This window comes from Strix aluco, chromosome 4, assembly GCF_031877795.1.
Source record: "Strix aluco isolate bStrAlu1 chromosome 4, bStrAlu1.hap1, whole genome shotgun sequence".
Lineage (NCBI taxonomy): Eukaryota > Metazoa > Chordata > Aves > Strigiformes > Strigidae > Strix > Strix aluco.
In genome coordinates this window covers 114,657,303-114,681,284 of record NC_133934.1, presented here as the reverse complement: position 1 = coordinate 114,681,284, position 23,982 = coordinate 114,657,303, and the positions used below count along the sequence as shown (strand labels likewise).

Here is a 23,982-nt window from a genome sequence, read left to right as displayed (position 1 = left end):
CTGCACATACATTAAGCTTGCGGGCACAAAAGCCCAGAGACTGTGCACAGTCCAGTTTGGGGGCAGCCTTAAATTTTTGTCCAGCATTACACAAGCTCCATGACTTTGATTTTAGTGAGACAGTAGCATAATGCCACTACTGCAGTAATGCATTTGGTCTGCTCTAATCTGGAAGATATTCATAGGAGTGCCTTGGGAAATGCTACTCTCTTCCCCCTTCTGGTCTGCATGAAATGGGGAAAAAATAAAGTGGGAGAGCTTATTGCCTTCATTATTAGCTGTTACCTATTCCCATCTATCACCCAGACCCGGGTGCCACAGCAGAGCAACTCACCCTAAGTCCAGCTCTGAACATAGGTATTGCCTTGATCACTGAGAATCAACCTCAGAGAAGCTGAAACTGCACCTGGAGTTCACTGAAATGATTTCTCCTGTTACATTGGTTGTTTCAGTTCCCTGAAGCAGTCAGTATTCCTTCTTCGATACTTCAGGGTGGCAGCCTTAGTAACATGGGACTGGAACAAGACCTGTCAGTCCTCAATATCGTGGGCACTGTGGCATTTGATCCTTTTCATAAACATATCAGTCTCCTTCTTGAAGCTGTGTAGTTTTCCCTCTCTTCCTGTTCCTCTTCCAGCAGTCCCAGTTCAAACCGTTATTCTTCTGAGAGTAAAAGAACCTTTTTGGCATCTTCAGCCTAAATTTACCCATGGCTTCTTCCCGTTTCTTCTTTTCAAGTGCTCTTTTCCATTTCTGGTGTTCCCTGAGACCAGTCCCATCCCCTCTTCCTTTTCATTCGACTAGATTGTTCAAGCTTGTTTATTGTCTTCTGTAAGAAATCAGGACAGAAATTTGAGCTGGCTACTCTCTGTAAATTATATACTTGTTAGGGCAGGTCATGCCTAATGCAATAGAGTGATATGTAATTCTGGTTATCTGGGTGCTACACATGTATTGACAATCCCAGGCTGTTTCTGCCTTGCTTGGCAGAGCATGCTGCACCATGAACTGAGCTCCATGAACGTACCTTAGCTGCCTACACTGCTCTGCGGCAGGCCAGGCCTTTGAGGCGCAGGAGTGTGCCCAGCTTATCTCCAAAGGGCACTGCCAGTGTGTAGCACACTGCCAGGCATGGCCACGGCCATGGCCAAGGCCATCGTCCAGATATGTTTTGGCTTTGTTCAAAGCAGGGTGCCTTCATTCCATGCATTTAATGGCTGTCTCTTTGTTTTTCATTTAGTGGCTCTTTGCCAGGCTGGAAGGCTGGCAACATGAGCTCATTTTTTTACATTAGGCCCATTCATTTTTTACCTTTTGTCATCAAAACATACCAACAATGTATTCCACACTGAGAACAACTGATGGATAACGTCAGCTGTAATATCCCTCCAGTCAATAAAACCTTTTAAATATCATTATAGGGAATGCAAAGAATGGGTTGTAACGTGAGGGGTCACTGAAAGTAGTTTTATAAATTATGTCAGTTAATAGTCCAGTATCCTAATAATAAAGTGCTTCTCTTCTTTAAGATAGGTTTTGTCTAGGAGCATAATTCTGAAGTTAGCTTAATTGAAGACCTAGTATGAAATGTGATTGCATCACCTTAGTCTCCCAGGGACAGATCTTCCTCTGTAACATCAGAACAAATCCTCAAGTCCAACAGTCTGTGGAATTACTCTGACTCTGCACAGCTGAAAATAAATGAAGACTAAGCTCCACTTCTTAAATTTCATGTGTGGCTCAGCAATCTAGTGCAATTACTTGCAATCTGAACAGGCCAAATCCTCCCTTCAGATATACCCGGAGTGACTTCAGCAGGCTGGGATAGGTGCACTTCTGCAGAAAGAGATCTGCCCGCTACATTTTGCAGCCCAAGTGCACCAGCTCAGGGAACCTCTAAGTGCTGATAAATGGCTGCAGAGTGGCTCTGTATGGATTTTTTTTTTTTCCCTGAGAGGAGCACTCAGCAAAGGCTAGATCTTCAATCCGTCCACAGCAAGGGGGATTTGACTGTCACAGGGGAGCATGAATCACCCCAAAACAGAAATCGCCCGCATCCCTGCAGCGCTTGCTTAAATGTACTCCAGAAACTGGTCAGCGAAAAATGGCTGTGAGGGAGACCTGAATTAGCTGTAAATTGCAGGCTTGAAAATGCTCATATGAACAGTCAGAAAAGAAGGAACTCTTCTTAGGAGATGGTATCTTGGGGTTGGATCAAAGCCTATTGCTGCAACGTGACTTGCAGTGCTGTGAAAGGGACTTTCCTCTTTTGCATAATGGTCTGTGCACTTGTACAGATCTCCTCCACACAAGAGACAGACAGAAAATGCGTGAAGATGTTAAAAATTGTATGCTTACTTTCTCTTGTAAATCTTATCAGCTGACCACTACTAAGACTGAAGTTCTGAAAGGTCTCAAGGGAAAGAACAGCCTTTTCTGATTCATAGATGACATCTCTTTTTTTCGTAAGGAGCAAAGGGGCAATGCAGCTTGAGGAAGGAGACCTCCATCAAATGTCCAAAACTAAAAGTAACCAAATATACGTAGTCCTTCCAAAAGGTGCAAGTAATATCATCCAGGTTACCTATAAAACTTTCTAGTTTGGAAGAGTAAGTCAAAAACATCACATACTGGGATAATAAGTAATAAACCCTGGGGCAAGACAGTTTGTTTGTCTTTTAAATGCTGGACTATCTAACTTACCAGACTGGAGATGAAAATACAGGGAATACATATAAAAGCCTTGAGAGACTGAGAGTATTGCACATTGGTCCTCGACAAACATTGAGCAGTAGTGAGCACATTGCTGAAAGTTGTCCAGATGGAGCTGCTTTTTTTCATAACTGTAAAACATTTGCTTTGTACGTGGGAGGTAGTTGAGCCAGTAACCTCTTCCTACGAGTAATGAATAGTATGCTGCTTGTTTTCTGGACAGATAGATGGTCTACATATGGCTGTTAAGTAATTTAATAGAGGAAAACAAAGGTTTCAAAGAATTTTCATCATTACGGTTTTTTCTTTGATTTCTGTCTTTACACTGTCAAATAAAAAATATCCAGAATGAATTTTTCTGATGCCTCTGAGATAGTCAAAGGGAGAAGTCAGAATGTGACTCTCTCTTCATGACTCCAAAAACTCTCTCCAGGGAAGAGTCCTTCTCTAACATGAGCCCCATATGTCTGGGCCATAGCACCAGGCTGGCCAGCGCAGGTTAGTCATTAGGGAAGGCTCATTGTGGGCAGCTGCACACAGATTTGGTGGCTGTGTCCCAGAAGGCAACTGTTGTCAGTGCACTGAGCCCCTCTATCAGGGGTCCTGTTCACAAACCAATCTTAGAAGGCAAGTTTGCTTCTCTGACCAGTTGCTATCATGGGAACTGATTCACCTCTGATGGCTGATGGCCAGCATGAATCAAACGGCTGTTTGATGAATGCCCCCCGTACTGAGATAGAGACAGCCTCCATTCACATTCTTTATGTTCTTATAAGCATTCGGGTTATTTGGAGAGATGGTCTAGTAATTGAATAACATTACAAAATTTATTCTTCCATTCCTATCCTGTATGTGCTAAATAAGGATGTTTTTGAAGTGTGACTGTAGCCCACACATCATTTTGTCTGGGCTTCCAGCAGTGAAGTCTAGCCAAGAGTTCTAAATGTAGCTGCCACAGGTACAGCTAGCATCCTAGCCCAGGAGATAAAGCTGAGTGAAAATATGCTTATGAGATATTTACGCTGTTTCTTGGACAACTTTTGTAACCCAGGAAGATGCTGCTGTGGTTGGATCTCTACTGGTATATAGGTAGCTTGGATATTTCTACTGTGCACTGGGGGGCACATCAGGATAGATCAATCCTATGAAGCAAATGGATGTGTCGTATGAGACTCAATTTTATTGAAAATCATTAATTATGTGTTGATAGCTAATGAAATATTCATCAGTATGGAGAAGAGCTTTGAAGTCATTGCATGTATAAGCGATACATCTTCAGCTCTGATTTGCCTCTTCCCTTCTGCCACTTTGCCCCGGGGATCGGCAGGCACACACGCAACCCGGCAAAAGCCACTGCCGATGCAGGAGGGGCAGGCGAGCCACAGTGGTGCTGCCAGTGGAGCAGCTCACTGGCTGCTTATCTTTCCCCATAGCACAGCCCTGTGCTGTGACATGCAAAAGTGGAGCTGCCCACAGAGCTTAGTAGCAGCTTTGTTCATGGTAGGAGCCACCTCGAGGTAAAACTGCTTTGAGAAGGAAGGCAAGTTCTTTACGTGTTATTAAAAGCACCTTCATGAGAGGAACTGAAAATGCGACAGGATTTTTGGCACAGGTATGTTGTACGTTGGCACAGGTACATCTGTGCAAAGGCAGTACAGAAATGCCTCACAGCTCTCACTGTTGGTAAAATCTCTGTCTTTTGATACTGATACCCATACAGTGCAATCTTTTTTTTATACATATTTTTGCTGGTGCCTTTTAAGTACGATTTACAATTTTGTACTGCTGCTCAGGAAAGAGTGAAGTTGCACTGTGGTCTTCTGAGCACTGGGCATCTCCTCTTGCAATGCACAGCAGGGAGGGCAAAGCGGTCTTTCCTCCTCTAACCGCATTTTAAAAGAAGAATGACACTCTATTGCCGTTTTGTAAGAAACAGGATAGGTATTTCCCTCGGAGGATAATCCAGGGCAGCAAATCCCAAGTGGAGGTAGGCATCTTCTGGCAGTGCTGAGTCAGGACTGGAGCCCCAGAAGGAGGTGAATTTAAGATCTCTTCATTTCTCTGCTGCCAGGCCAAGGTCACCCCCTCCTACCTTGTCTGGGTTTCCCCAGGGCCCAGCCTTCCCAGGTGCTGGCCATGGTGTACTGTCAGTCAACAGAGACATTGCTATGGAGGTAGGCAGTAGGAAACAGGTTTGCAACGCTCAGGCTTGTCTTATGAAAACAAGTTTTAGTCTTAACTCTCATCCCTTTCAAGCACAAAGCATCTTGAAGACTATGAGCATGTGGATTGTGTTGTGTCTTTTAAACTCTGTTGCAATTTACTCTTCTGGACAAAACTTCTATTCCCATTTCTAGGTGATCATATTCTCCTCAAAGCTTCAATAAGCCTATAAATAACAAGGCATAATAAAGTCCTGATTAAATTAATAGTCTGCTCAGCTTTTGCTTGATTTTGTCTGCAAAGTCATATGTAGCGTTTTTCTTAAGTGTGTACAAGTGAGACATGAGGTGAAACCTTCCCCTAGTACTCTGCCACACAACTGCCTTAGAGACAGTAGGTCTATGCCAAATTTACACCAATAGCCAAAGCTGTCAGGGAAGGTTTTGTTAAACATACCAACTGAGTTTTGTGACTAGACATGATAAAGGGCCAAAAATGGTGTTTCCTCTAGGAAATTTTCTAAAGACAGAACATACAAATTACGTTTGAATGTGCATCGTTACAGTGACCTTTACACAGGACTATGCAGAGAACCGGTACAAGCCAGTATGACAAGCCAATATTAATTTCTTTGATAAATAAGATTTATAATGTCATCAGAACCTCATCTGAAGTTTAAACTTGACGTGTGAAATACACTATTAAATGGCTGTTCGATGCTTTCTTGATTTTAGGGCTCATGCAAATTAATGCATGCATGGTGGAGAGGTCATTATGGACTCTGATGCATCATTTCAGGCGTGTACTAAGCTGTGCAGAGTTGCATGTCCCTTTCATTTGCAGATGTTTGGCATGAAGAGCACACCAATTTGTTTGCTAAACATCAAAGCACAATGTGTAGCAAATCATACTGTAAAGCAATGCAACCACTTGTTAGTGAACAGCCCGTTTCGCCTGCCACCAAGTGAGTATGTCACAGATATGAATAGTTCCCTACTCATTCCCTTACTAATTTGAAACATCCCTTTTACCAATGAAGAGCAACCCTGGAATGGAAATGCATAAATACATGGCCATAGTGCTTCATCTGAAAAGGGACTTGGAGTATTACACATAGGAAGATTATGCATAATCTAGCTTATTAGGCAGAAAATAGGATAAAAGGGTTTCCCTTGGTGTGTAAGAGGAAAACTTGCATGCTTGGATCTCAACAGTCAATTAAATTTAAGGTAAAAAAGCGCAAATGACACACAGAGCTAGTGGCACAAAAAGAGCTAGTGCCCTAATGCAAAAGGGCAGTTGAAAAACCGCAACAGGCCAAAATGACCTTGCAAATCTAAATGCATAGGTCAATTTTATGCCAAGCCAGTGATTTAAATGGTGTAACTGAGGCAAGTTTGACCCCGAATCCATGCTTGACATGCCTGAAACAAACCGAGTGAAGGAGTTAAACAGACGGGTCTCCAAGCCTGCACTTTAGCATCTGCCAAAAATAAATAAATAAATAAATAAATAAATAAATTCCTCAACCATTTCATTGAGACTCAGGAAAGTAGTTGCTCTGTTTTGCTAGCACTAACCTTGAGCAGTTGGTAAAGCAGAAGCAGAACCTTGGTAAAATCTTCATTCCACTATTTTCAGCCTCTGAAAAAACATGCTTCTAATGCATACTATTGCCAGCGGTGTAATATCACTGGCAACCTCTCCAGCAGTGTCTGCAGAGAGGTCTTGCCATCAGAGGAGAGTCTCTGAACCCCCCAGGTCTGCGCTGGGAGACCAGCCTAGGGAGGGAAAAGAGCACATGGCAGCTCTTGGGGAAGAGAAACCGAAGCAAAAAAAGGGGGAGGAAAGGGAAGAGAGTTTCAGGAGGACTGAAGAAGTCAGTCTTGAAATCACTTCTAGAAAAAAGAAAAATGTAGGTAAAATGAGAGGAAGACATTTTTTAACACGAAGAAAGAAGAGAAAGTCTAGAGAGGGAAAGAAAATGGAACTGGAGAGGTGAAGAAACACATAGGAGACCAAAATAAAGAAAGGGGTAAACAAGAGACAGATAACAAAAAGTGGCCAAAATGTCTTCATTTTTTGACCATTCACAGAGCTGATTGTCAGGGTTGGAATGCAGGGGCGGGGAGGCAGGGGGAAGAGGAATTTTTGAAAGCAGCGGAGAAGTTTAGACAGCCACACCATTTTTCCTGCCCAGTAGAAAAGTATTGCCATCAGATTCTCCATTCTTTTTGTCAGGGATCTGGCCAGATGGATAGGTGCTTAACAATGTCATGAAAGACAGAGCCGCAAGACTTTGTGTCAGATACAGACAGGCACAGCATGTTAATGCCTGAAAAACAGTTCAACAAACCTTTAGTCTCAACAACCTTTAGTCTCCCCTTCCCTTCCATTTCCATTCTCTAACAGCTGGATTCGTAGCTAATATTAACAAGTCTTAACTCTTAACAGCTGAAGACAGGTGTAAGATACCACAGTCAGAAGTATTTTCTTTGAGATTACAAGCAAAACAAATTTATCTTCCTGCAATCATTCTCCATAAGTCTTTCATTAATACTTTGCTGAAATTAAATGTCATTAACCATTTTTTATTAATTGTTTTTTGTTTTGTTAAACAATGTCAAGAACAATAGCACAGACTGACTGTTGTATTACATTTACCTGGTCCTCTTTTTGACCTCAGAAGCACTTAAATTCAAGGCACTAAAGTCTGAAATACCTGTGTGGAAAGCACAAAGCTTTTTCCTCCTACTATGTTTAAAACTTCAGCTTTAAATAAAGGTCATGCCACTTTTGGGAATAGAAGTTGTGGGGGAAACACCTCCATGATGTAACATGGTCTGTTGTGGGACTTACGCTCAGGTCTCCCTTTTCAGAGTCACTTTAAAATCCCAAATAAGATGATTTTGCTCCATGATGTGCAGGTGCTTGTTAGTTTTCTGCACTTGCTGGGCATTTCCTGAATAGTCTCACAGTAAGCATTGGTGGTCCTGGACTGTGTTACTAAATGGTATCAGTGGCCACCAAACAAAACAAAAAGGGTGGTTGGTGCTGGGGGGCTGGTAGATCACAGCAGACGCCATGTTTCAGTCCCTCCTTTTCAGACAATGCAGAGAAACACAAATTGCCTGGGGCATAAAGTATCTGACTTATTTTGAGTATCCACTTTAAGCTGCTCTGAACTGTGTTTTAAAAGTCCCTGTTTCTCTCCATTGACTGTGAAGGTAGTCTGGGGTGGTCACCACATATGTGCATATCTACACTGGTCAGATGAATCCTCTCCTAGTGACTGAAAACAGTAGTTTTATGATGACTGGTGAGCGAGTTGAGTCCTCAGTGGACACGACTGGTCATCATCCCTCTTTGAATGATGTGGCACTTTGAGGAGAAAGGCCCAGGACTGCCCCAAGGCAGAGCCTGACCCAGCGCCCCAGCCTCGGTTCCAGGATGAAGGTGGTGGTGAAGGGCTCTCCTTCCAGCAGCCTTTGTCTCATGCAACATGCACACCTGTATCTGTACACAGACTAGCATGGGGACACCATCAGCCCATCATGAGGCCTTAGGCCCAGACTTCTCACCTTCCAGGTGGATCATGAGGCTTGACAAAATTTAACTGCTGGTTTGGCCTGTGTTCAGAAAGGGAAAAATAGACAGGAAAAGTTCAGTATTATTATGCACCTTACATGTCCTTGCTTTCAATCTGTACTGACAAAGAAGATGTTTATCTCTGTCTTTTCTTCTTCCCCCAACCCTGCCTATACATCACCAAACCTGGGATCACCCAAGGAAACCAATGAGAAAAGAAGAGAACGGAACCAGTCGGGCTGAATATGCAATGACCTCCTCCCAAAACAACAAAACAGTTGATAACAATGCGGTCGTATAATCCCTGAAATCCCGCCGAGGCCCAGGAGGTGGTAAACTTTCAAAGCACACACACGGAGTATGCAAGGTGGGTGAAATAAGGCAACGAAAGGAGCTCTGTGGCCAAGGACTTCATTTCAGAAATAGTGCACGCATCAGTGATTCAGAAGAGAAAAGCAGGCTGCTCTTCAGGCTTGCTGCTTCTCCCAGAGAGGATAAACTCGCCCACCCGGGCTGCCTGGAGAAAAGGCCTCACAAAGGCATAAGCATTGCATGCTGCATCTCATGAAAGCGATGTTGCGATGCCTCACGCTTCTTCTTCTTCCTCTCTTCCCCCCCACTTTTCAGTTTGAATTGAGTGTCCACAAAAAGCTGCTGAAATAGGATCTTTTGAGGAGAAGGTGATCTGCCAGAGTGGCAGCAGCTTATTATAAATGGGTCCGAGGGTCAGAGTGGGAGGTGACACCTATGTGCTTCTCCAGCCTGTGCAGTTTTGTATGCTTATACTTCATTCTTATCATTCCTATTATTTCATTATTAAAAAGGGAACAAAGATTTCTGTTAAGCCATCAAGCAACCAAAAATTGCATGAACTTGTGACTTATCCCAGGAAATTCATTTGTGGTCTGGTGACTATGCAGTTTCCATGGCTGAAGACTTTTCAGGCAAAAGAAATCAAAACGTAAGATTTTAGCAATTAGCATTGCTGTTGAAAGAGGGATGTTATTAAGAGGTGCTTTGAATGTTATTACTTCATAATCAGCCTCCTTTTTTCATCACACTTTTTATCTTTAAAAAAGTTCTTCTTTCATGAAATTCTACACGTTTCTCTGTGTTTGCATCATGCTGATTCCCCAGGGAAACCCCTACAGGAAAGATGTTGTTTACATCTTGGTGTGAGTATTTGGACAGGAGCGTGTTGAAAGGACTAGCAGCCCTTTGAAGTCCTCTTCATTCACTGATTAGTGGTGTTTCATGAGAAAGTGTCGAGTCTCCTGAACTGACCCACCAAGGACATTGTAAGTCTGGTTTGGAGGACCACTTTTGAGGGTCTGATAAGCTGGTTGTGCTCATGTTAACTTGGCCAGTTGTGCCAAATTCAGCATAATAGCTTAGTGTTGTACTTTCCATGACATGGATTGCAGACTACTTAAAGCAAAGCTGAATCAACCCAAACTCATTTCATGTAGGATCTCAGGTTAGACCCAGTGAGTAACGCTTAGGATAAAGGCGATGAGACTAGTCGAGACACTGGTCTTGCCCCACCTCCTGAAAGCTTTCCTTTGTGTCACAGCTCCATGTGTATGTCTCCGTTTACCTCTGTGCTGAAAGTAGTGATGCAGTGAAAGACAAATTTCCACCCTGGCTTCTTGTCTGGACATCAAGCTTTGATACCATTCGGTCTCCATGTCTGTGAGTAACTCCCAGGCACCAACCCAGTCTCACTCCAGGACATGGCTGCACCATGGCCATTGCACCCCTCAGTACTGCAACACACCAATGCTTTCAGTTTTGTATAAGGATGTGCCTGAACTGCGGAGATCAGACCTTGAGTTTGAACGCATTCTTGTCTGCGGTTGGTCTGTCACCAGGATGTAGAGTTTGGCCTGATGGTAGAGGAAGATGATGTTCTGCAGACCTTAGCCTAAAAAGCTCCGGGATGTTCAAATCAGCAGTTTCAGCTCAGGCCCATCTCTAGTTTTCTATTACCTATTGAACAATAGGGTGTATGTAAATATAAGTATCTTTTAAATTATAAAATGAGATGCTGCTATATACTGCTGTTGAGGGGTTTATGGAGTTACTCATTTAGCTTTTTAGCCTGTCATCACTATGTAAAAGTTTAGCTACATAAAATTATTTTTTAAAGGCTAGACTTTCTTGAGAAGTGAATGCAATTACAAAAGTGAAAGGGAATAAGTAACCCTTTGCCCAAGAGTACGATCATTCCCTGCCATATTCATGTTGTGTGCTTGCACAAGACACAGTGATATGTTCTTAGATCCAAAGTGGGATTAAAATGACAGAATTTACACTTCGAGTCTGGTATCCCAAATGTTGATTGCCTAAAGCACTTAGCCCCTAAATACTATAATAAAAATATTGCAAGTATATTTCTAGAATATTTTTTAAGCTATAACATTTATTTTGATGTAGTTACCTATGTTTGCCTTTCTTTTCTTACTCCAGTTGTTTCTGCCTAAATGCGGCATAGTTTGAGACTGGTTGCATGTTTAGCTGAGAGTATAAAGTATGAATGCAGATGAGTTTAGCATGATACAGGCTCAGGATTAGCACTTCCTCCTAAAGGCTATTGATTTTATTTATTTCCTAATACAGCTTTAAAGGCATGTTCTGTAAGGCCAAAATCACAAAAGGGATTTGTAGTTCATTATGTCCATCAAAATATGTCTGGTTTTGCAAGAAAAAGTCTAAAGAGATGGTCACTGGACACTGTCTGATTTTCAGCGATATCAATGGTAAAATGTGCTCACAAGAAAAGCCTGGTGCATGACATAAACCACAAGCACACCCACCCCAGGCCTCCTGAGGTCTTTTCAGGAGAACATAAACATTAAAAACTTAATGGAGAGCAGGAAGGCAGGGCATTCCAAGGAGCAGCACGTGAGGACTAGGACCTATTTTCAACTCTGCCACTGATCTGCTGTTTACTAGCAAGTAATTTTGCCTCTCTGTGCCTCAATTACCCATCTGTATAATCAAGACTTACCAGCTCTGTGACAGTATTTTGAGAGATATAGGTGTATTTTGTTTGCATAGGCAGATATATATTATCATTATATTGAACATGCTGATATTAAATAAATGTATTTGGGCACATCATTGCCGTAATATTTCTTATACAAACATTCTCCAGTGTGCTTTTATAATCCATTGGCCACAGAAGAGCCACAGCAGACAGTCCGAGAGCTGCTCCTCCACTTGTCCAGAGCCTTTGCTCTCAGCACTCGTGCAGCTGTATGGTGGGGAGAGATGGGAAATCTTGCATGGGGTAGTTTTGCCTTTAGGTTCCTGCCTAAGTACAGTTGACTACATTGCACCAAAATTTAAGGTGATCTTCAGAAAGGTGTTTGGAAAAGTGTACAGGAAGCAGATGTAAGTTTTCAGAAAAGAGAGGCTAGAAAGGCAGTGTCATTGAGGAATGATTTGTGAAGTTTGCTGATGTGGTTTAAGGTTGTGTTTAACACTCTGCAGACTACTTGCAAAGCTTTTGTAAAAGAGGCTTCTGTGCTTATTGTACTATAATTAAATACAAAGGGAAAGGAATAAGCTTGATGGATAAGGGCTTCACTAAGCAGTGACCCTGGATCTGGTAAACTGGCAATCCAAAATGCCCCTTTACAAGCATCTTGAGTTTGTTTTTAGCCACCAAAATATCAGACATAGAAAGGTTCTGCATAACTCTGTTTCCAAAAGAGCCAGATCCCCAGCAGATGCAAAGGTGGCCAGTTTCTACGCAGAAGTTAACTGCTCTGCTCTGACCACCACCAGACAGACTCAGAAAACTGTTGTGTTCAGTCTGAGGGAGAGCATCAACTCAAAATTTCTCCTCAAGGATCACCACTAGCAGACGCGAGCAGGGAATGCACTTTAAGCTGCAAAGTGTTGACTTTCCTTGGTCCTCAGCAGCACCAGGAAGGTGTGGAGCTGAAGCCCCAGCCCTGCCACCCTTCCTGGCTCAGACCCAGCACAGCGGTGTGCCCGGGAAAGCATCTCTACCTTGGATAGATGCTGCAAAACAGACATGAGAGGAAAGAGGAAAGTACTACTAAGTATAAGATATAAATATATTGATATATATCTATACAGAGACCTAATTGTCCAGTCTTGCATGCCATATGGTCACAGCATGTGAAGCAAGTGTGGGCCTCCTGCTCCAGTGAGGTCATGACCATAGATGCTGCTAAGTAATGGAGAGTCAGGCCTATGGTAGATATGTATTTACAATACTCCCTGTACCTGTACAAACAAAAATATATTATTTTAAACTGCAAAATAGTGTGTTTAAATCAATGCATGAATGTAAATATTCTGAGATCTGCCTTCTTGACTGTGTACCACATGTACAGATGAAAATGAATATTGTTTATAGGAAATCTGTATCAGTGGTTAAATGACTAAAGAGAAAAAAAATATCAGAATTAATGTTGTCATGTTTCTCAAACAAGCCATTAATGTATATTTAGTATTTAAGGATATTGCTCAATAAGTATGTTCTGTACCAAAAACTGTGTTGCATATACAGATTGTGCAGTACCCTATTTTAAAAAGGCACCATAATTAATTTTTATTTTAAATAAAAATGTACTTGTAAAAAGTTTCCTGTGTCCTGTTGGTTATGTAGCTGAGAACAGTCTGCACATTGAAGAGAAACGGTGAAGGGAGGAATGGCTGCAGTGCTACTTCAGGCACCTCTCTTACTGCCCGAATTAACCCTGCTTGCTTGAACACTTTCTGTTCTGGTTTCGGAGAAGCTTGTGGCTGCTACTTGCGACTGTGTCCGGCTGAGTTCTGGTTCTGCCTCGCCTAACCCTGCGGTTTTAGTCCCAGATGGTGCACTGCTGGTGCTTCATAAACAAAGGAATTACACTCATACATTTCTGCAGTAGATTATGGACCAGCCCTTCAGCAGATCAACGCTGACTTAGGATCCTTTGACCAGGATTCACCCCTCACAGTTTTGTGCCTTTGCCAGTTGGGGGTGAAGAGCACAGTCAAGTGTGAGGTCCTCTGAAGCCAAGGGGCCATCACAGCCTGAACCCTCCTTCACAGCAGGGCTCTTCCTTCCCCAGCCACAGAAGAAACCTAAAGTAACTCTCCTGGGACCACTAGGTGCCTGGGTTAGGTCAGCTGAATACCAGCCAAGGGGTGGGACAATTTTATTTTAAATGGGGAGGCATCTTGGTTGCCTTTAATTCCCAAGACAGTATGCCTGAACAGTTTTCATTAGACCCTTAGGAATTATTTCATAGCCAAGTTTAAAGATGCCCTTAAAAGACCAATAATGCAAAGTGACCAGGTGGCAGATTAATGAATTACAGAAATAACTGTTATGCCATATACTATGATATCCAGCAGATCTAAATACCAGATGTGTTTTGCAAAAGAAAACTGCCACGTTAAAGTCTTCCTGTGACCACTGAGAAAAAAAATGCCCCTGGAAGGCACTGGCCTCCGCTTCAGGCATCAAAGCTGCCGGGTCAACATCTATACCTCCAGTCTGCAGCAGAGGAAGAAAGACGTCACGTTGACAAGGAGACTGCCAAGACTGGGAAGAGACCACTGGGAAACCAGTCAGCAGAAAAAGGTAGGGTACAGCCCTGGTGAGAATCAGGTGATGTCCCTCGAGTCCTACTAACAATAAAAGTATTGGCCTAGAATTCACTGCCATTTGGCTGAGCTCATGTCATGCTTTAGTCATGGTGAGATGGTCACAGGAATCAGTGCATGAGCATGTTAAAAAATGACCCAAGTACCAGTGCTCTTCAGCAAGCAATGGGACTGCTGGGTGCAAATCTGATTGTAGACTCAAGCACACCAGAAGAGCTCCAAACCTAAAACTGGGGTTATATCTTGAGCATAGCTGAAAACATTGCTAAATAATATGAGACACAACAACTTGCCATGCCGAAAAGCCTAGTGTTGCCTGCTGCGCTTTTCCTCCACTGCCCCATCACTGGGATCCAGCGTTATGATACCAAGAGAGAAATTAGATTACTGGGTTTTAATATTATTTAGAGAGGGAGCAAGAGATTTGTAACGAGAGAGATGCAGTGTATTCTGTGATTTTGATAATATACAATCATTATTAAGTGCATTTCACTGGTTTCATCTGGACATGTGCATTGCCAAGGTCTATGTCCACTACAATTAGTTTCAAATTACAGCTTTCTCCATTGATTTGGGCATGTTTGATTCATGCAGGTGTAATCTTTGCCCCCCAAACAATCAGATGTTTAAAGAAAGCAACAACTGATGTTTTAGTATGTATTGGTCTTCAGTTACTAGTGTTAACATTCTTAATTTTAATAGATATTTCTTTTCTATCAAAAATAGCCCTTCAGAGCTGATCTTCCATTTAATAAAGATTTTATCGAAGCCATTTCCTTAAGGTTCTTTCATAACTATTATGTCTTCAACCATTTTTATAGCACAGAAACAATTGTCTAGCTAACAGAAAGTAGCCTGAATCTAATTAATTTACTTAGTATTCAGGAAAAACTACCAGGAATATTAATACCAAGATTCCTGGCATGTTCTGAACTTGTTTTGATTCTAATTAAAAGCACTCACTGCCACATTTAAACACTTGTCCTACTGCTCCTGTCTTGCACTGTGACACAGTTTGGTGATTAGCAATTCTCCTGATTAGACTGAGCTGTGCAGCGCCTGTACTGTGCTGGTGTCCTGCTGGCCCAGCCTGTCCCAGTGTGAGCATCCATGCAGTGCTGGCAAGGGCTTCTTACCTGAGCAGCTAACATTATAGCCACTGAAGGGGAGTGGGGAGAGGGAGGGACAGGCCAGCTGCTGGGCGCAGGATGCAGCACCACCTCCCAGGTTGTGCCCCTGGTACAGGCAGTCACTGAACAAGTTAAGGTATAGCAGCAAAATGATTGAGGCTGGGAGTAGGTGGTCAAACCCCCTTTATCATATATTATAAAATGCCATAAAAATATTATGCCCATGAAAGAAGCATTATTGCACTGACCAGGGTTTCTGATCAGCCTCCGATGGTGCTGAGGAGGGGGCTGGACAGGGTGAAGGTGATTCATGGAGACCCAGCTCTACCTCCCTTAACAATTTACAAAAGAAAATCCTACAGGCTTTAATTTCTACCTCACTGTATAAACAAGCAAGGCTTTAAGAGCTGATTTTATCATGAGTGCTGGCTAGTTACATCAGATCTTCTTTCTGGCTTGTTGGTTTCCTTAATCTGTGAGCTCTCATAAAAAAAAGCAGTTAAATGGTATTTATATATATCTGCCTGAAAGTATTTTGTATTATACATCACTGTGGCTGAAAGAGAAAGGAAGTTTCTTTGTAAATAGCAGCTGGCTGTTTTGATTTCCTATGCATTGATACAAATTTCATGAACTCGTTTTCGTGCAGCACAAAAAGAACTCAGAGCCGGAACGTGAATAAATTTCCCTTTACGTTCGGCATCGCTTCCCCCTGCACACGCAAACAGAAATGCTTTCAGTATTTAAGGTTTCATTTAACACAGTCTTAGTCGGAAGCAGAAAAGAATATATAAAGAAAAGCAGCAGTATGGCAGGCAAGTCCCAGTGAACGACCCTGTGAGCCAGAGACAGCCTTTCCTATTTTGATTTGTAATTTGAGGATAATTCAATTAGACATTTCAAGCAATTTAAACATTCATGCATTGTCCAGCACCAAAGCATGAACTGTTCAGCAGCAAACTAGAGCTGACAGCCTTAGCAGGCCAAGTAAAAATCCCAGTGTTTAAAATGAAAAGCCCTCACCTAATTGATGCCTACCAGAAAATTAAAAAAAAAAAGAGGGGGGTGCAAGGGGGCACAAGGAGGGTTAGAGAAGTACAAATGGCAGAATGAGGCATATATACTGGCTGGGGCTTCACACCTCATTTGCAGCTATTTGCTTAACATAATATTTCAGGGTATGTTCCTTTTAGAGAGAGATTAAAATACAAACGCACCTGATCACCCATCTGCTCCGCCTCTCCGGTGGTAGCTGAAAGGCAAGCAGGCCTTTAGGAGCGAAATGGAAGGGAGTTGCAGCTGCTTATGAAAGCGAATCCCTCCTGCCCGCACTCCATAGCACTAGGGCAGGGGAAGGGTCGACACAGCGCTTAGCGCTGAGGGATATGGTGTAGTTGGGAACTGTCAGTGCTAGGTTAACGGTTGGACTAGATGATCTTCAAGGTCTTTTCCAACCTAGATGATTCTGTGATTCTGCGAAGGCATCACCTGATGCCAAGGTCCGGCACCGTACCCACGCAGCAGGAGAAAACCCTGTCGGGACCTGTGGCCTGCTCGGAGATGGCAGGGAGAAGTCAGAGAGCAGGAAAACCCATCACCGAGCCCATTTCGCACATGGCAAGGCATTGCATGGCTCCTTGCCCGGCATCCCACATGGAGCCTGCAAGGGGTCAGGGGCCAAGCCACACACCCGCGGCCCTGCTCTCCCCGGCTGGCTGCCAGCAGCCAAATCCCCGCGGGGGTTAACCACAGCATGCGTGGCTCTGTGCCCACAAAACGGAGATGTTGGCTCCTTGGGTGAAAGCTTAGTGATGTTAAAACTCAATAATGCAAAAATTTCAGGGGGCATTTCAAACAAGGATGTTTCAGAGCCTTGTTTGCTTTAAATGCGTTGTCCCTTGTGACCTCTGAATCCAGAGGAAGGAAAGCTATTTGTCTTTTCCCCAACAAGCTGCCCTGGAAGCAGAAGGTCACTCTACCCTATCGACTGGCTGGCTGGCAGGCAAGGCTGCTTTGATGGACACAGATTTGGGCTGCTCAAAGTCATTCTTTTGGTAACAACTTTTAGAGGCAGGTGATGAAAGCATCATGAATCATCAAGCAAAACTTTTCTGAGAGGCTACATGGCTACATGCCTTTGGTGTCCCCTCAGTGGGGCCCTCTGGACCAGAAAACTCACCTGTAAAAGTTTTCAGGAATGTGTCACACCTGTCCCCTCTTCCTCTTAAGCAGGATCAAGTTTGGATGGTAAAAATCCCAAAAGTACATGCATATAGTACATGTGGATGCCAGATACAGTGATCATTTTCCTTGAGCCTCTCTGTTTGAAGATCCTGTGTCCAGTGTGCTTATAACCTATTCAAGTGTGAACAGTTTGTGCTGAAATTTTCCATGCTGACTGTCTGCTGCAAGCTGACCTTTGTATTTGTCTATGAGTTGCAGAAGAACAATTCTGTTGTTTCCAAGAATGATATTTGGAGAAAAGATATTAAAACCCAACAGTAACTTCTGACTAGTTTATTGAGAAACTCTAATTCCTCAAATCGTTGGAGAAGGGATTGAATTTGACAAGCAGAGCAATGCTTTTATTGCCAGTTACAAGCCTCTGGAAACTCATGGTTTCCCTTCTTTACAGGCCACTTGAACTAGACAAGTAAATCCTCTGAAAAGTCTGTCTGCAGTGAGGTTGCTCCATCTCTGACATTCCTACTAAAATTAAGACACTGAATTCCAGTCAGTTCTTGTCCAAGAATTAATCAATTCAGTATCTGTGAATATAGTCAAGGGTAGAACTGAACAAAAGCATTTCAACTAATTTGTTTTGAAAACTATAGTATTGAAGGATCAAAACTATTTGCAAATTCAGTTCAAAATTAGCAGTGAGTTTTACTCAAAATATTTGCAATAGTTAGAAATCTAGATGCTCTCATCTTTGGATATCTTTTGGTAGAAACAGACCTTAGCAGAATAGAAAAACCACTTAGCAAAAATAGTCTCAACAAAGAAGAATCTTCCTACTCACTGTGTTAGTGGGAATGAAGGATATTTTCAACATCAACTTGAAACAGGTGATGCTTATCATACGTGGAGGTAGAGACCCTCAGTATGAGAAATCCCTCAGACGAATCTGCTCCACCCTCCTCTTCCCTGATACCTTCGGCAGTGCTTAGACAAAGCTACAATTGGAAGCTATTCAGACATGTAGGCACACCAACACACACACACACAGATAATACACAACCTGTCTAGAAGTAAGCAGCAACTATTTGCAATTTTCCCTGACAATACTGCATAAACTGTTTCAGGGCATCTTTTGAAGCAAGCTTTTCTCCCTGCCCCACTCACTAAGGCAAAACTGTTATAATCTTATTCTCCTTTGATAAATGACAGGAGGGAAATCGAGTGGGAGGTATCTCTGTGTTTATACTTTTTCATAACTTTTTTAAGTACTGATGGTGCACATCTGACGTTTCTGATGCTTTATGGGGATGGAGGAATGTACCTGAATGAAAAAGAAATTTACAGATTCAGCAGCTATGCTTGTTTTTTTTCTCATGCCTCATGCAATATGAACCCAGGTCTCCAAATTCAGTTTTTGGCTGCATTTGAGCAACTCATCATTTTCAGATTATGATCTTTCTGACCCACAGCTGTATTCAAGAAGGTTGTCCAGGAAGAAAAAAATTGCAAAGTTAGCAAGCAGTTCCCAGGCTGAGGCATCCAACTGTATGGTACCCACAAGGTCGCCTGCCAGCTTCACTGGCCCTACTAAAAGCAGTAGAACTACTCTATAGCAATAAGCATGGGAAAAATAATTTTATTTTACTAATTGTAATTTCGTGTAGGAATTGTGTTGTTAAGATACCACAGAAGATGGAGCCAAGCCCTTTTAGAATTAAAATTTCCATTTCTGAACCAAAAAAAAATAGTCTTCTCTGAAATGCTATTTACTGTACAAACAGGAAACTGACTCACCATAAATTTGAGGGATTCTCTAAATTCAGCGTACCCTCTAAAAGCTTTAACTGACCAAGATGAGTCTTGTGATGAAATCCCATTTGGTATTTCTACTGTGCTGGCTGCTCTCTAAACGTGGTGAGAGACATTCTCTGCCCAGCGCTGTGTAATCTGAACAGGCTCAACTTCTGCTGTCAGGATCTTGAGGGATATCAATAATATTGCAGTTTCATTCGTCATATGGGAGAAGAGATTTATTCTCAACACCTATGATTTATGATGCCTGACTTATGGAGCCACTGAATACCTGAGGCAGGATTCCTCTCACCTAGTTTTAATCAAATGAAAAATATGGTGTTTACTATATATAAATTATCCAGAGTCTTGTCATCAGTGAAGAAAGATGGCACCTCCAGATGGCAACCCATCTTACCCTGAAATAAGTACCTATGCCTGGGGAGCTGAACAGCCCCAGCCTGTTTGGTTGTGCAGGGCCAACTGCTGTAACCTGGGACATGGCTCCCAGGGCCTGAATTTATTGACAGTGAGAGGGCAGATGCTGCTGCATGCAGGAATTTAAGCAGGGGGTTATCATCCAGTCCGATGATGTCAGACACCCATCCTAGTGGGAAATAATGCAAAATTAAGTAATAATAATAATCAATAATCAGAGTAGGAACAGTTCATCCAAAACTGGACATATTCATACAAACTTGCACAACAAACTTGTGCATCCAACCTCATTCTGGAAAACACAGTGGATTAATTAATACAAAACAGGACTTTAGAAAATTTGAAGAACACTGTGTGTGTGTGTATGTGCGTGTATGTATGCACATGTATGCAATTTAGTTCAGCCTGAGTAGAAAAATATTATTCTGAAAATAATAATTCTTAGGCAGACAATGCCTTTGAGGTCATTTGCACAATCTGGTCAGGCATCTGCTGAATGGGACAACTGAAAAGCCTGTGGTGCATCCTCCTTTCTCCCGGTTAGCAGCAGCACACACAGCGCAAGGCTTCCACAGCAACTGTGGGGTCATGGCAGCTTGGAGGCTCAGCTTCCCTCTCTGGAGACAGAAACCCAAACTGGGACCTTGTGGACGTCTGGAAAGTACACAGGAGAGGAGCCCAGGGTCCCAGCCCAGCTTTCTGGCAAGGCCATCTCTCCAGCATTCAACTGAACATGGAAATGCAGGCTACAAACATATTAAAACATGAAGCCCCCGCCTCCCCACAACCCATTTTCTTTTTTAGGTTAAGAAAAACTGCAGCAGCCATACGACAATTCCTTCAAATCTGTTTTTCCTCCTGGTTTTGAGCAGTTTCTTATATCAGGGTAAGTTTCCTCAGGCATGTAAGTGAGGAAGTAAACGCCCTCTGAACTGGCTCCCCTCTAGGGCAAGAGGCTGCATCATCTGTCCAAGCTGGCTGGTCACACGCTGCTGACAAGCATGACCGGAGGTGCCCGAAAAGCCAACTCATCCCTTCTGATGGCTGCAGTCTGTCACCGTCGCCTGAATTCAGCACGCATTGCACAGACGTGCCCTTTCTCCAAGGGAACCAAGCAGCTGAAAGCAACGTGACACTCCATCAGCTTAGGAAAACTTAAAAACAATCAGCACTGAGTTTGTCTATGGGTTTTCAAGGATTTTCTCACTTGACTTACATTTAATCAGCAGAAATGAGAAAAAAAAGAAAAACTAAAAAAAAAGAGAATAAAAAATATAGCAGCTACCAACCCACCTTTCCCAAATATTTCAAGCTCTCAGGCCCCATTTACTCTAGGAAAATACACCTTTATTCCAGGAATGTACCTGGTGATGTTGTTTGTAGCATGAAAAGAATTTTTTAAAACAGCCGTTTCACAAATGTTTTTCAAACCTGGCAACTGCTCTCCTGTTTACACAAACAACTTGTCTATTCAGGGCAAGATCTACTTCGGAACAATTTCTCTTGGTCAGATTATGCATCAGTACCTGTAGAGTTTGCCTGGCAAACAATCATAATATAAAATATTGCTTGACCTGTATTAATTTTCAACTGCAGCTAAATTAAGACAATGACCTGTAAATAATATGTATGAATGAGATCACCAGCTGAAGCTGCAAACCCTTGATGATAGATTGGAGAAGGGGATCCCAGCTGCCAAAGTTACAGAAAGTACGATGCCCAGTGGATGATCCTGGCTGCTAACAATTAAGGATCTGCTGATGCTGCCAGATCTGAAGAACTGAGGAGGGGAAGCAGAGTTGTATGGTTAATGTTTTTTATAGGGCTGTGCACTAGGTGTACTGATTTCATGGGCTCCCATGGACTTGGCTCTTGTAGAATCTGGCTGCTGGTGGGTTCATGTTCAGGCTTTCAAGACCAAAGAGAGTGTTGATACATTTTGTGCAGCGTTCTGGGGCTTGAAGTACGTAAGAGGATGTTTGTTGAAACCGAAGCATAAAAGATTTGTCTGTAATTTCCTTTTGCATAAAGGAACGCGTTTTAAAATGACACTGAAGACAAAAACATTTATTCCATATTATGTTCTGCACATTTTATTCCATACTTAATATGTCAGGACACAGACTAAGGAGATGAACAGGTGATGAGATTCTTATTTGCAGGAGAGGGGAAAAAAACCCTTCAGTAACGAAGACAGAATTCACCCAGATATCATATGATAGTGATAAATAAACTAGTATAAATTACACATGACATTTGTATTCTGAAGAATAACCTACATTCAACATTTGTTGTGATGATTCACACAACTGATGATTGACCCAAAAAATGCTACATAAGTGCTCAGTGTTATTAATAATAATCATTATTCAGAGAATTCCCAGACGGATTAATTCAACTTCCTTTCTGCAACAGCTCTGGTCTCCTTTTATTCAGCATGCTCATTTTATTCCCTTCTAATTAAATGTGATTTTCTCAGCAGATGTCTTTATTTTTTTATTCAAATATTTGACTCAGCAGAGCTGAGCAATGGGCATCCCATCCCGCTCACTGACTTACCGCTCCAGCTCTGCCTCGCAGCCTCATGCGCTGCGTGCAGCCATCCTCAGAGAAAGTCACAGCTCTGGAAATGCAGTGAAGGGAAAAGCTGTCACATTTTGATGAGGCCCACAATGCAGATCATGTCATCCTCTCTGGATTGATGTCAAATGATAATCACAAGGCCTGCCTGTGCATTCTTGATACAACTTTTAGGGAACCAATCTTACTGGTACAATAAATGAAACAGGCTACTGGGTCCTTGAAACTATTCTGGAAAAGGAAGGTGTTGGGTTTTTCCTGGTTCTTCATTGCCATGATTCGAAATAACTCAACAAAAAGACAGATTTTTAGCTAAAAGAGCTACATTTTCAGTCCAAATTTAAAACTCCCCCATCTGCTACTATAAATGTAACTGTACCCCGATGGACCCCACCTGCATCCATAAACCACTTGTGGAGACCACTCGGTGGCTCAGGAAGCATCACCAGCTGTATGGAAACTCAATTTACAGAATTAGGGACTGTGTCAGGAGCTTTTCCCCATGACCCCTGGCAGGCTGGAAGGACCTGTTTGAGGCTGTGCAGATGCACTCCCCTGTACCTGCCTGGTGGCACAAGATGATGTCAGGCTGATGGGATGCAGGTACCCAGATGCTTATCTCCAGATACAGCACTGCAGCTCATACAAGCATTTGCTGCTTTTTTGCTGGTTGCCTACCTGGATCTCATATAGAGGGCTGCATTTATTTATTTATTTATTTATTTATTTTTAAGGATAAATTCTTTCTGGATTTAGCTTGTATTTTAAAGCTTTGGACAAAGGAAGAATCAATGCCTCGGTTTCTCCCTGGACGATGTGAGTGAAAGAGGCAACAGGCAAATCAATTCATGCTGAGTTTGCATTAGCTTTCACGGCTCACAGAGAGTACGATTGGTCTCTCTCTTAGCCAGCATCAGTTAATATGGTCTCAAAGTTGAGGTAAACAAAGGCAACTAATTTGGAGACTAATTTTGCAGGGCCTGCAAAGAGAATTTGCTGGAGTAAGGAGAATTTTTTTCCAGTGCCCTGGGGAACCAGAGATAATTATTTCCATATGCACCCATCATCTCCCTGAAGGCAAATGTGACTCCTCAGACAGAGCCCCTTCAACTCCCCAATGGGGACATGTACCCTACATTTACTAGCAGTGGGTGATGTAGGAAAAGATAAACTAAGCAAAAAGGTCATTTGTCTGTTCCCATTTCCCAATCATTAAGTTCAAATGATGGAAGTAATAGAACTGACACCACTCTTCAAAATTTTGTTCTCTTTCATTTTCTCTTTTCTCTCTTTTGTTCAGTATTTTTAATTATTTACTGGTTGATTCTGTTTTCGTAAGTGAGGCTTTTTTTCCCCATTACATTTTTTTTCAAAACCTCCTAGATACTACCATGATTTATAGCAATTTTTTTTTGTTCACAAAAAACAAGGTACTGAAAGAAAGAACTGTCTTATGGGTAACTTACCAATTTTTGATAAAGAGTCACCCAAGAACAGAAATAATGCACAGTCTTGCCCAGCTAATGATTGCATGCTGCAAGCTATCCCTTGCAAAGGATTACACTATTTCATGCAAAATATGGCAGCTGCCATAAATCTGCTCCATTCATACAGATAAGCTGAGATCTTTGCCTGGTAAATAGTCATGTAGTCCCACTAGAGACAAGGAACTTCAGCTTTGTCAAAAACAAATACCCATCCCCTTTGCTCCCTTCACCAAACTGCCAGAAGAAAAAGCACTCCCATTGTGAGACAATATCTGCCTTAT

The 23,982-nt window shown here is 42.4% G+C and overlaps 1 protein-coding gene across 2 annotated transcripts in view; it reads left to right on the top strand.

The window, feature by feature from the left end:
* Positions 1 to 13,084, top strand: part of PRIMA1 (proline rich membrane anchor 1) — a 54,637-nt gene extending 41,553 nt beyond the window's left edge. The window contains exon 4 of one of the 2 annotated variants that reach the window (XM_074825005.1): positions 8,665 to 13,084. In XM_074825005.1, the coding sequence (XP_074681106.1) occupies positions 8,665 to 8,764 (100 nt within the window). In that variant the 3' untranslated portion in view covers positions 8,765 to 13,084. Of the gene's footprint in view, positions 1 to 5,609; positions 5,749 to 8,664 lie in introns of those variants that run through there. The other variant, XM_074825007.1, reaches the window with a different exon arrangement.
* The last annotated feature ends 10,898 nt before the right edge of the window (positions 13,085 to 23,982 follow it).